This window comes from Stenella coeruleoalba, assembly GCF_951394435.1.
Source record: "Stenella coeruleoalba genome assembly, chromosome: 11".
In the NCBI taxonomy this organism is placed as follows: Eukaryota; Metazoa; Chordata; class Mammalia; order Artiodactyla; family Delphinidae; genus Stenella; species Stenella coeruleoalba.
The window spans coordinates 44,641,861-44,655,708 of NC_137157.1; the positions used below are offsets into that span (position 1 = coordinate 44,641,861).

General features: G+C 36.8%; 1 protein-coding gene across 2 annotated transcripts in view; it reads right to left on the reverse strand.

Moving 5' to 3' along the window:
* TRHDE (thyrotropin releasing hormone degrading enzyme) overlaps positions 1-13,848 on the reverse strand; it is a 398,879-nt gene that overhangs the window by 44,010 nt on the left and 341,021 nt on the right. For both annotated transcript variants that reach the window (XM_079937605.1, XM_079937606.1), the window contains exon 13: positions 82-229. In XM_079937605.1, coding sequence (XP_079793731.1) covers positions 82-229 — 148 coding nt within the window. The remainder of the gene's footprint in view (positions 1-81; positions 230-13,848) is intronic.

Below are 13,848 nucleotides of genomic sequence, written 5' to 3' on the forward strand. Positions count from 1 at the left end.
CTCAGGTCAGTTGAATATAGTAGATAATGAGAAAACAGTTTATCTTCTGAAAATAAGAAAGAAGAAAATATATCTTTTTACATTGAAGACATTGTATTTCTCCATGCGGTCCAGTAATTTATCTAGAGGATAAAGAGCTCGGCTGGCGGCGTGCCAAGGAAGAAAATCCTTCTCCTCAGACAGGTATCTGATAATCTCCAGGGGAATATTCTGAGGCAAATAGCCAGCTCTGCACAGCCAAAAAAGTTAATATTAATTATATGCAGAAAAGACACATGATGATGCAAAAATGAAGATTTTACTTATGCAAATAAAAGGCAGAAAGCAAGATTCATCACAGTATAAAGAAGCCATACTCAGTACTATAAAAATAAAATTACTCACTTTTTAAATATAGTCCTACTTAGGATGCCAATGTCCCTTAATACATACACAGTTGGGGAGTTAAAAATTTGAATGAACACAAAAATATCAGAATGCATGTTTTTAAAAAGGAAAGAATTGTGGAATTTGAATAAATCAACTCTAGGTATTTTCCTTCACAGAAACATTTCAGCAGTCACAAGTAATTGAAAATAATTGATTACTGAAATGAAATTCTGGTTTCTCAATGCATTTTCTTTACTTTTCATGTAGCTCTGTATAAATGCTATTTAATCCAGGTTGTTTTCAAAGGATAATCAAATTAAAATAGCAATTTACAGTTTTGACTGTATCTATGTTACATTACCATACAAGCATTTTTCAAACCTTCCTGTTTAAAAAAATAAACGCTTTCTATAACACCTATGAAGATTAGAGTTAGATTTTAAGTCCAAATTACAAAAATGTTAAAGAAATAGACTCTTCCCGTTTATTATTTTCAATAGATGCTGTGTCACTGTGGGAACCAATGTCAGATTCTTTGGAAAATATGAAACTGTAGCTTTTTAAAGCTATCTGAACACAGGCTGCCCACATTTAAAGAGGGTATATCCAAAAGAGGATCCAGAAAGAAGTGACTACATATAAAATCTACAGTAGATTGCATATAAAATCCTTGCAAATCAAAGCAATATAAATGACAATACACTATGTGTTTTGCTGATATTTTTTTTACATTAGTAATCAACTGAATGCAGACTTTTAACACAGGGGATAGGTAAACATGAAAGCAACCAAAGCCTGGTTATCTTCTTTACCTACATTTCATACCATTATTCTTTGTGGCATCACAAAATTAGATGGACCTTTTTATTTGTGTTTGGTAGAAGGTGGACAGGGAGAGAGCAAAGCCTTCTCTCATCTTCATTTCGAACAAGTTTGCCAGATTATTTAGTCTTTACTTGTGTGATAAGCAAAAACTACTCTAAAGACAAATATTAACTTGCAGCTGTGTTTATAATGTTCATAATAAAAACCAATTCTGAAGATTATTGGATTTAATAAATGAACGAGCATCACTCTAATGATTTTGGTTCACTCCTGGTATAAGATCAGCCACAGTTAATGTCTGACATAAATAAGAATGATGAAAATAACCCCAAATTTCTACATTTCCATAAAATTTCCTAGAGTTTGTATGATTTGGACTCCATCTAGATTTGTGCCACTTTTCTTGTACAGTTTCCATTTTATACATCCTTGCAGAAATAGCATGAAATTAGGCTACGGCAGCAACAACTAAATAAGAAACTGCATAGTTTTGCTAATGTAGCACCATAATAAAACAGTTAACTTTTGCTTACAAGGGTTTTAAAAGTAATGATTTGGTTTTTTTCCTTAAAAGTAACACAGCTTCCAGTATTTCAGATTTCATAATTTGTTTCCCCTGAACTTTTAATTCTAGATATTCATTAGCATGGTGATTATAAATTTGCCTCCTCTAAAATTATGTAATCCCTATGCCATGGATTATATAATTTTCGAGTTGAATAAGATTTATCTAGAAGCCATTATTCTTTTGTTGAGGAAACAAGAAAAATAAGGTATTAGAAAAAAAAGAATCTTTAGTATGTAGCTAATTTATTAGGGCCCTTCAAGTAAGTTTGGAAAATCAAAAAAGGTGTTTGGGTCTATTTTCTCACAGATTTAAACATACTACCTTATGTCAGTTATAATTTATTATGTTTCATTTCTTCTCTATAAACGGGTGGACATCTTTCAATGACTTATGTTTTGTGAGAAATATAACTACAAATTTAAAAATATGACAAATAATGTTATGAAAAGAGACTTGGACCCAAAGAAGAGCATGAAACTGAGGACGAGCCTGGAACCATGAGCGCCTCCTGAACAATTAAACAAATTCATCTCTCCAAGCCCCACATTCCTTATCTGTGAAATAAGAGGGTTGAACTAGGAGGTATCTTTTTTAGCTCCAAAACCCTTTTATTCTAACCTACTTATCTATAATTTAGCCTGCTGAAAAAATTATTACCATAATATGGGCATAATGTATTTGTTTAAAATTTTGAAAAAAAAACTTATAATTTTTATATTCCCCACTATTCAATTGTTTGATATGTACAAATCTTCTAAGACTCAGAGCTTGGATCTAGGTTTTATAAATAGAGTATAATTCCTATTCCCTTGATAGTTATGTGTGGTCACGTGACTAAGCTCTAGCCTGTAGAATATAAGCATTCCTCACTGTCAAGGTCAGCCCATAGACATCTTTCATTGGCTCCTCCATGTTCTTTTTCCCTAAAATGAATCTTCCAGGATGACCTTGTATTGAACTCTTGTATTGAACATGCCAGAAAACCACCTGGGTCTCTGGATGACTGCATCCCCAAGTACCAGTTCTCACACCCAGTTCTGTTATGTGAGCAGGAAATACACTTCTATTGTTTTTGATCCGAATATATGTTTGGGTCTATTTTTTTTTTTAAAGCAGTTAGCTTCTCTAATGCAGTCCTCAAATAGAATCAGAAACAGATTATACTCAAATTGCCCTCATTTTGCATTGTTGCAAACAGGTGTAAGTAATCATCTACTATATAATCCAATATACTTGCATCTAGCCTACTAAATCAAAATATGTAGCTATACTCAATTGGATAAGAGGATAATCAGCTTCATTACAAAATTAAGACTTGTAAGAGATAATGTTGGTGAATAAGTTACCTAGTTTAGATATGTGTTTGCGTAATTGGCTGGTAATGATATCTGTGATTACTACTACTGATAAAGTAATCAATATAGGGGAAGTGTGTGGAATCCCAGTGAATGGAACATGACATTAGCTCAAAGTAATCAGCCCAGAAGGGAGCACACTTAGGGGCCTGATGCTGAAATGCAGTTTCCTTAAATTTGCATCATCACAGGGAAATGTTGCTAAAAAATGGAGGGGGGGGTGGAATTAGCAAATTTAAAGAATATTTCATGTATAACTAAATGTGTTTTATTAATCTTTTAGGAAGACATTGTAGATGATATTTAATCTTCTCTACTGTTGAGGAAGGGCTTGGCATAAGAAATGAGTTAGGAATCAAGAAAAGACAATGGAGAAGAGAAGCGAATGAGCAAAGTTTAAGAAATGGATAAAAGATTGCCTATTGCACCTATACAGTTCTTCCTCCCATCTCTGCCCCCCTCAACACACATACCCTCCCCTCCTCCTTCTCTAATTTACGGGAGCTTGCAACGAAATATATTTTTAGGCATACAAGAGAATATTTTTATAAGAAGGAGATTAAAATCAGACTATATTAGCTGATGCTAAAGTGCACTGATCTTAGCTGGCTTTGTTTTCACCTAAGATCCAAAACTACTTTTTAAAAGCTGCTCTGAATTCCTGTGAATGTTAGCTCTGAAATCTACTACGATGGGTGGCTTGCACACAAATACCCTATTTTACCATGAATTTTCTTTAAAAGCCATTGGTTTCTGGGTGCTTGAAACTTAGGAAAAAATAAAAAGCACAATCCTCAGACTTTTCAGAGCATCATATTCCAGTTTTCATTAATTGAATATTCATTTAAAGCCAATAAATACCCTACTACATTATTTCACCCTATATGGAGAAGACACTTTAACTGTCCCTTAGGGCATAGATTTTTTTTTTTTTTTTTTTTTCCCCCGGTACGCGGGCCTCTCACTCTTGTGGCCTCTCCCGTTGTGGAGCACAGGCTCCGGACGCGCAGGCTCAGCGACCATGGCTCACGGGCCCAGCCACTCCACGGCATGTGGGATCCTCCTGGACCGGGGCACGAACCCGTGTCGCCTGCATCGGCAGGCGGACTCTCAACCACTGTGCCACCAGGGAAACCCTAGGGCATAGATTTTTAAAGCAATTACTGAAATGCTTAATTAAGAAGTTTACTATTTTATCTATTATTCTTTGTTATTCATTATTAAAAGACTTCAATGTGCTCTTTGTGGGAAGATCCTATGGTGGATTGAAAATTCCACTAGTCCTCGGAGTACCATAGAATAAAGAGGCAACTACACAGGACAGTTATCTGTGTCAACCATGGGTCCATCTGGTCATTTCCTAGAGAAAATAAAGATATGATTCAGGCACTGGCAACTGTTGCCTGCAGCAGAGGTGAAAAGGAAGTTACAGTCGGCCCTCCACATCCACGGGTTCTGTATCAGTGGATTCAACCAACTGTAGATAAAAAATATTTGGGATAAAAAATGCCAAAATTACAGAAAGTTCCAAAAGGCAAAACTTGAATTTGCTGCATACTGACAAATACTTACATAATATTTACATTGTATTTGGTATTGTAAGTATTAATCTAGAGATGATTTAAAGTATCCTGGATGATGTATGTAGGTTATATGCAAATACTATCCCATTTTATATAAGGGACCTGAGCACTGGAGGATTTTCGTATTTGTGGGGGTTCCTGAAACCAATCCCTGAAGGATACCAAGGGACAGCTATACTTACCTGCAGCCCCACAAAATTACAAACATGAAGTTGTACAAAAAGGAGTCTCATAGTCCCTTGTCCTCCTGTTGCTTTTTTTTCCAGGAAGCCCTCTCCCAAAACTGACTTAGGCACCTATTTTCTGACCTCACATAACACCTTGATAACACCCCTATTCATAATAAATATCATGATATTAATCAGAATTTTATCATGATACTATCTTTCTCACTCACTGGACTTAGATCTGTAAGGAAATGAAGCATTCTTTTTACCCATCTTTTTATCCCCATAGCCTACGGCAGAATCTAGTTCAAAACAGGCACTCAATATTGTAAGTTCAAGATGGCAGAGTAGAAGGACGTGCGGTCGGTCACTCTTGCGAGAGCACCAGAATCATAACTAACTGTTGAACAATCATCAACAGGATGATGGAAGTCACAAAAAATATACCCTACAGGGCTTCCCTGGTGTGGCACAGTTGAGAATCTGCCTGCCAATTCAGGGGACACGGGTTCGAGCCCTGGTCTGGGAAGATCCCACATGCCGCGGAGCAACTAGGCCCATGAGCCACAACTACTGAGCCTGCGCATCTGGAGCTTGTGCTGCACAACAAGAGAGCCCGCGACAGTGAGAGGCCTGCGCACTGCGATGAAGAGTGGCCCCCGCTCGCCGCAACAGGAGAAAGCCCTCGCACAGAAGCGAAGACCCAACACAGCCATAAATAAATAAATAAATAAATGAAATTTAAAAAAAAAAGATACCCTACATTCAAAGACAAAGGAGAAGCCACAGCGAGATGGTAGGAGGGGCTCAATCACAATAAAATCAAACCCCATAACTGCTGGGTGGGTGACTCACAAACTGGAGAACAATTATACCATGGAAGTCCACCCGCTGGAGTGAAGGTTCTGAGCCCCACGTCAGTCTTCCCAGCCTGGGGGTCCAACAGGGGCAGGAGGAATTCCCAGAGAATCAGACTTTGAAGGCTAGCAGGATTTGATTGCAGGACTTCAACAGGTCTGGGGCAAAGAGAGACTCCACTCTTGGAGTGTGCACATCAGGACCCAGGGGAAGGAGCAGTGACCCCATAGGAGACTGAACCAGACCTACTTGCTAGTGTTGGAGGGTCTCCTGCAGAGGTTGGGGGTGGTTGTGGCTCACCACAGGGGCGAGGACCCTGGCAGCAGAAGTTTTGGGAAGTACTCCTTGGTGTGAGCCCTCCCAGAGTCTGCCATTAGCCCACCAAAGGTGCTGTAGGCTCCAGTGCTGGGTCACCTCAAGCCAAATGATCAGCAGGGAGGAAACTCAGCCCCACCCATCAGCACACAAGCAGATTAAAGTTTTACTGAGCTCTGCCCACCAGAGCAACAGCCAGCTCTACCCACAACCAGTCCCTCCCATCAGGAAGCTTGCACAGGCCTGTTAGATAGCCTCATTCACCAGAGGGCAGACAGTAGAAGCAAGAAGAACTACAATCCTGCAGCCTGTGGAACAAAAACCACATTCACAGAAAGACAGACAAGATGAAAAGGCAGAGGACTATGGACCAGATGAAGGAACAAGATAAAACCCCAGAAAAACAACTAAATGAAGTGGAGAGAGGCAACATTCCAGAAAAACATATTCAGAATAATGATGGTGAAGATGATCCAGGAGTTCAGAAAAAGAATGGAGGCAAATCGAGAAGATGCAACAAATGTTTAACAAAGACCTAGAAGAATTAAAGAACAAACAAACAGAGATGAACAATACAATACGTGAAATGAAAAATAAACTAGAAGGAATCAATAGCAGAATAACTGAGGCAGAAGAATGGATAAGTGACCTGGGAGACAGAATGGTGGAAATCACTGTCACAGAACAGAATAAAAAAACAAGAATGAAAAGAAATGAAGACAGCCTAAGAGACCTCTGGGACAACAGTAAACGCACCAACATTCCCATTATAGGGGTCCCAGAAGGAGGAGAGAGAGAGAAAGGAACTGAGAAAATATTTGAAGAGATTATAGTCGAAAACTTCCCTAATATAGGAAAGGAAATAGTCACCCAAGTCCAGGAAGCACAGAGTCCCAGGCAGGATAAACCCAAGAGAAACACACCGAGACACATAGTAATCAAACTGACAAAAATAAAAGACACGGAAAAATTATTAAAAGCAACAAGGGAATAACAACAAATAACATAAAAGGGAACTCCCATAAGGTTAACAACTGATTTCTCAGCAGAAACTCTACAAGCCAGAAGGGAGTGGCATGATATATTTAAAGTAATGAAAGGGAAGAACCTAGAACCAAGATTACTCTACCCAGCAAGGATCTCATTCAGATTTGATGGAGAAATCAAAAGCTTTACAGACAAGCAAAAGCTAAGAGAATTCAGCACCATCAAACCAGCTCCATAAAAAATGCTAAAGGAACTTCTTTAAGTGGGAAACACAAGAGAAGAAAAGGACCTGCAAAAACAAGGCCAAAACAATTAAGAAAATGGCAATAGGAATATATGTATCGATACCTTAAATGTGAATGGATTAAATGCTCCAAACAAAACACACAGGCTCGCTGAATGGATACCAGAACAAGACCCATATATATGCTGTCTACAAGAGACCCACTTCAGACCTAGGGACACATTCAGACTGAAAGTGAGGGGATGGAAAAAGATATTCCATGCAAATGGAAATCAAAATAAAGCTGGAGTAGCAATACTCATATTAGATAAAATAGACAAGAGACAAGGAAGGACACTACATAGTGATCAAGGGATCAATCCAAGAAGAAAATATAACAATTATAAATATATATGCACCCAACACAGGAGCACCTCAACACATAAGGCAAATGCTAAAAGCTATTAAAGAGGAAATCGACAGTAACACAATAATAGTGGGGGACTTTAACACCTCACCTACAGCAATGGACAGATCATCCAGACAGAAAATTAATAAGAAAACACAAGCTATAAATGACAAAACAGACCAGATAGATTTAATTGATATTTATAGGACATTCCTTCCAAAAACAGCAGATTACGCTTTCTTCTCAAGTGGACACGGAACATTCTCCAGGATAGATCACATCTTGAGTCACAAATCAAGCCTCAGTAAATTGAAGAAAACTGAAATCATATCAAGCATCTTCTCCGACCACAACTCTATGAGGTTAGAAATCAATTACAGGGAAAAAGACATACAAAACACAAACACATGGAGGCTAAACAGTACGTTACTAAAAAACCAAGAGGTCACTGAAGAAAACAAAGAGGAAATCAAAAAATACCTAGAAACAAATGACAATGGAAACACGACCTATCCAAAACCTATAGGATGCAGCAAAAGCAGTTCTAAGAGGGCAGTTTACAGTAATACAGTCCGACCTCAAGAAACAAGAAAAATCTCAAATAAACAATCTAACCTTACACCTAAAGGAACTAGAGGAAGAAGAACAAACAAAACCCAAAGTTAGTAGAAGGAAAGAAACCATAAAGATCAGATCAGAAATAAATGAAATAGAAACAAAGAAAACAATAGCAAGGATCAATAAAACTAAAAGCTGGTTATTTGAGAAGATAAACAAAATTGATAAAACTTTAGCCAGACTCATCAAGAAAAAGGGGGAGAGGACTCAAACCAATAATATTAGAAATGGAAAACGAGAAGTTACAGTGGACACCACAGAAACACAAAGCATCATTAGAGATTACTACATGCAACTGTATGCCAATAAAATGGACAACATGGATGTAATGGACAAATTCTTAGAAAGGTATACCCTTCCAAGACGGAACCAGGAAGAAATAGAAAATATGAGCAGACCAGTCACAAGTAATGATATTGAAACTGTGATTAAAAATTTTCCAACAAACAAAATCCCGGACCAGATGGCTTCACAGGTGAATTCTATCAAACGTTTAGACAAGAGCTAACACCCATCCTTCTCAAACTCTTCCAAAATATAGCAGAGGGAGGAACTCTCCCATACTTATCCTACGAGGCCATCACCCTGATACCAAAACCAGACAAATATATTACAAAAAAAGAAACTTACAGAGCAATATCACTGCTGAATATAGATACAAAAATTCTCAACAAAATACTAGCAAACAGAATCCAACAACACATTAAAAGGATTATACAGCATGATCAAGTGGGATTTATCCCAGGGACGCAAGGATTCTTCAATATATGCAAATCAATCAATGTGATACACCATATTAACAAATTGAAGAATAAAAACCATATGATCATCTCGATAGATGCAGAAAAAGCTTTTGACAAAATTCCACACCCATTTATGATAAAAACTCTCCTGAAAGTGGGCACAGAGTGAACCTACCTCAACATAATAAAGGCCATATATGACAAACCCACAGCAAACATCCTTCTCAATGGTGAAAAACTGAAAGTACTTCCTCTAAGAACAGGAACAAGACAAGGATGTCCACTCTCGCCACTATTATTCAACATAGTTTTGGAAGTCTTAGCCACAGCAATCAGAGAAGAAAAAGAAATAAAAGGAACCCAAACTGGAAAAAAAGTAAAACTCTCACTGTTTGCAGATGACATGATACTATATATATAGATAATCCTAAAGGTGCCACCAGAAAACTACTAGAGCTAATCAATGAATTTGGTAAAGTTGCAGGATACAAAATTAATGTACAGAAATCTCTTGCATTCCAACACACTAACAACGAAAGATAAATTAAGGAAACAATCCCATCCACCATTGTAACAAAAAGAATAAAATACCTAGGAATAAACCTACCTAAGGAGGTAAAAGACCTGTACTCAGAAAACTGTAAAACACTGATGAAAGAAATCTAAGATGACACAAACAGATGGAGAGATATACCATGTTACTGGATTGGAAGAATCAATATTGTGAAAATGACTATTCTACCCATAGCAATCTACAGATTCAATGCAATCCCTTTCAAATTACCAGTGGCATTTTTTACAGAACTAGAATAAAAAATCTTAAAATTTGTATGGAGACACAAAAGACCCTGAATAGCCAAAGTAATCTTCAGGGAAAAAAACAAGAGCTGGAGGAATCAGACTCTCTGACTTCATACTCTACTACAAAGCTATAGTAATCAAGACAATATGGTACTGGCACAAAAACAGAAATATAGATCAATGGAATAGGTTAGAAAGCCCAGAGATAAACCCATGCACCTATGGTCAACTAATCTATGACAAAGGAGGCAAAGATATACAATGGAGAAAAGACAGTCTCTTCAATAAGTGTTGCTGGGAAAAGTGGACAGCTACATGTAAAAGAATGAAATTAGAACACTCCCTAACACCACACACAAAAATAAACTCAAAATGGACTAAAGATCTAAAGGTAAAACCAGACACTATCAAACTCTTAGAGGAAAACATAGGAAGAACACTCTTTGACATAAATCATAGCAAGATCTTTTTTGAAACCACCTCCTAGAGTAATGGAAATAAAAACAAAAATAAACAAATGGGACCCAGTGAAACTTAAAAGCTTTTGCACAGCAAAGGAAACTATAAACAAGATGAAAAGACAGCCCTCAGAATGGGAGAAAATATTTGCAAACGAATCAACAGACAAAGGATTAATCTCCAAAATATATAAATAGCTCATGCAGCTCAATATCAAAAAAACAAACAACCCAATCCAAAAATGGGCAGAAGACCTAAATAGATATTTCTCCAAAGAAGACGTACAGATGGCCAAGAGGCATGTGAAAAGCTGCTCAACATCACTAATTATTAGATAAATGCAGATCAAAACTACAGTGAGGTATCACCTCACAACAGCTAGAATGGGCATCATCAGAAAATCTACAAAAAACAAATGCTGGAGAGGGTGTGGAGAAAAGGGAACCCTCTTGCACTGTTGGTGGGAATGTAAATTGATACAGCCACTATGGAGAACAGTACGGAGGTTCCTTAGAAAACTAAAAATAGAATTAACATATGACCCAGCAATCCCACTACTGGGCATATACCCTTAAAAAAACATAATTCAAAAAGACACATGCACCCCAATGTTCACTGCAGTGCTATTTACAATAGCCAGGTCATAGAACCTAAGTGCCCATCAACAGATGAATGGATAAAGAAGATGTGTTACATATATACAATGGAATATTACTCAGCCATAAAAAAGGAACGAAATTGGGTCATTTGTAGAGACGTGGATGGACCTAGAGACTGTCATACAGAGTGAAGTAAGTCAGAAAGAGGAAAAAAATATAGTATATTAACGTATATATGTGGAATCTAGAAAAATGGTACAGGTGAACCAATTTGCAAGGCAGAAATAGAGACATAGATGTAGAGAACAAACGTATGGCCACCAAGGGGGAAATGTTAGCGGTGCGGGGGGGGAGGTGGGATGAATTGGGAGGTTGGGATTTACATATATGCACTAATATGTATAAAATCAAAAACTAATAAGAACCTGCTGTATAAAAAGATAATTATAAAATTAAAAAATAGGCACTCAATAGATGTTCCTCAAAACTAAATTAAATTATGGTAATAATGTCAGTTCTTAAAAACTAGCACATTTTACAAATATATTAAAACTTAGAACCATATTTTTTAAATTAAGAATTTTCTAAGGTTAAACAATACCAGCAGGATGGAAAAATTCTATTGGAGTGATCTTTGTAGTATTTTTGCTCATCTTGTTTATTAATGATACACATGATAGAAGACGAGAAGGCCATGGCTAACTAGCCACTAGCTTTGAATCAGTTAGCCTATAATAAAGTAAAATAGCTTTATAGCCAATGAGAAAGCAGAGGCATTATACAACATCTCTATACTTCTTTTCTCTGATTAATAAATAACTCTCCTACTCTCCTTTATGTGTTATTTTATACCATGCATTTAAATAAATTGAGGGAGGGCTTGGGAATCTCTTTCTCCTGGTCAGTAAATTGACAAGAGTGAATTACATGATCTCTAAGTTCCCTCCTTCCATAAACATTTAATAATTAAAAATAAAGCATCCAGAAATATTTTTTGCAACTTGTATAGTTCCAGTACCACCACCACAATCATCCTTTTTTCTCCACACACAAACTTGTTTCTTCATTTCCCAACATAATTTCTCAAGAAATCAGCCATGATCTAAATTCAGAGGGTCCTCTAGGCACTCAGTAATGTTAAGAAGCAAAGTCAATGTTTGGCCTTTAGGTGGAAAAGTCAACAGATGTTAGCTATTTTCCTCAAAAATGAAAAAGTCCTTAGCTTTACAACCAAAGTCAACTAATTAATTTTATTTTTTAGAAAACTATCAATTAGTATAAGCTATACTATATTGAGGAATTACTGTATTCCACCTACAGTGCATTGTTATGGAATGACATGTTTGTTTCAGTTTATTATCCTTAAAAGCTTCAAGATCAGTACTATTATGCCTTTTTTTTTTTAAGATAAAGAAGCTAAAGTTTACAGAAGAGAAGCACCTTGCTGAGCTCACCTGGCTAATAAGTGGTAGGGATGGAATTCAAAGCCAGGACTGACAAGAAAGCTCCCCCTGGTTCCCCTGCATGAGTCTGCCTCCCCAAATCCCCTTTGAAATAGGTTAAAGGCTTTCTTTCTCCCTTTCTTTAATATCTGTTTACATGTCATGATCACAGCACTCATCACCCTTAGACCAGAAGCGCAAATAAATAGCTAATAAAATCTCAGGGCTATGAAGGGAAATTAAGCAATATTAGGGAAAGGAGATGTATGGGGGAACAATTTAAATCGGTTGTTTACGGAAAGGCCTCCCTGAAGACACCTGCATGAAGTGAGAGAACAGGCTGAGTGAATCTGGCAGGAGGCGAATTCTGATTGAGGAAACAGCAAGTTCAAAATTCCTGAGACAGGAACAAATTTGGGATCTTGAAAGATAATAAAAGGGATTTTGTGGCTGAAGTGGAATAAGTCTGAGACAAAGAGTAGGGCCTGAGGTTGCAGAGGTTGCTGGTGCTAGATCATGAAGGCTCTAAATAATAAGGGCTTCAGGTCATTTTTCTACAGGTGATGGGAAGCCACCAAAAGTTTTTGAGCTGGGAAATGACATGATCTGATTTATATTCTAAAAGGGTGACTCTAGCTGGAAGAGAGCAAACTCAAATTGCCACATGGTCTTTCAAGATGAGAATGAAGTGAAATATGATTTTCCAGTTGATCTTCTCTCTCTTACTATACAGACTATGCTTATGAGAAATATATAACCTCTTCAGTGAAATCGATGACATGAAAACAGACATAATGCTTTGTTTTGTTTTGTTTTTAAGGTAGGCTATGCATGCGATTTGTTTTAGAAAGTTTCTTATGCAGGTATCAGAAAAAAAAATTCCAAAAGCTTATCCATGCATTATTTGTTGTTGCTCAGTTGCTAAAAACAGCATCAGATGATATAGGAAGGTCATGGAGAAATCATTTAAACAATGAACACATTTTAAAAGAATATATAGTGTATATACAGGAAGCTGTATATTCCATTTTGAGTTAATTAGAAGATTTATTCCAGAATTTAAATACAGAAAATAGCCTGAAAGAACACCAGAAAAATTATCCATGTAGCTTATAATTTCCATGGAAAATACAATGCTTAGAGTTGGTATGGAATTCTGCTTTCTGGGCAGTGAAATTTTCCAATGCTCTACAGAGCCACATGGGAGTAGAACGAATAAAAATTACAGCATGACTTTGCAGAATTTGAGTTTACTGACATCAGGATATCAAATCATTAACCTAAAGGTCCATAAATCAGTGGAGCTTCTAACTTTCTATAAGGCTGCTTTTTTAGAGAAATGTGTGAATAGCAGGAAACTAGGAAAGAGAAAAACATCACTCAAACCAAGTCACTTAAAAATAACTGGGTATATCTCCTTTTGTCTAATATTTATGTCAAAGTTTTGTCTTTTATATAGATTTTATTACATTGTATGTAAGTTTATATATTTAACTTAAAGTAATTTTCCATATTATTAGGAATTCT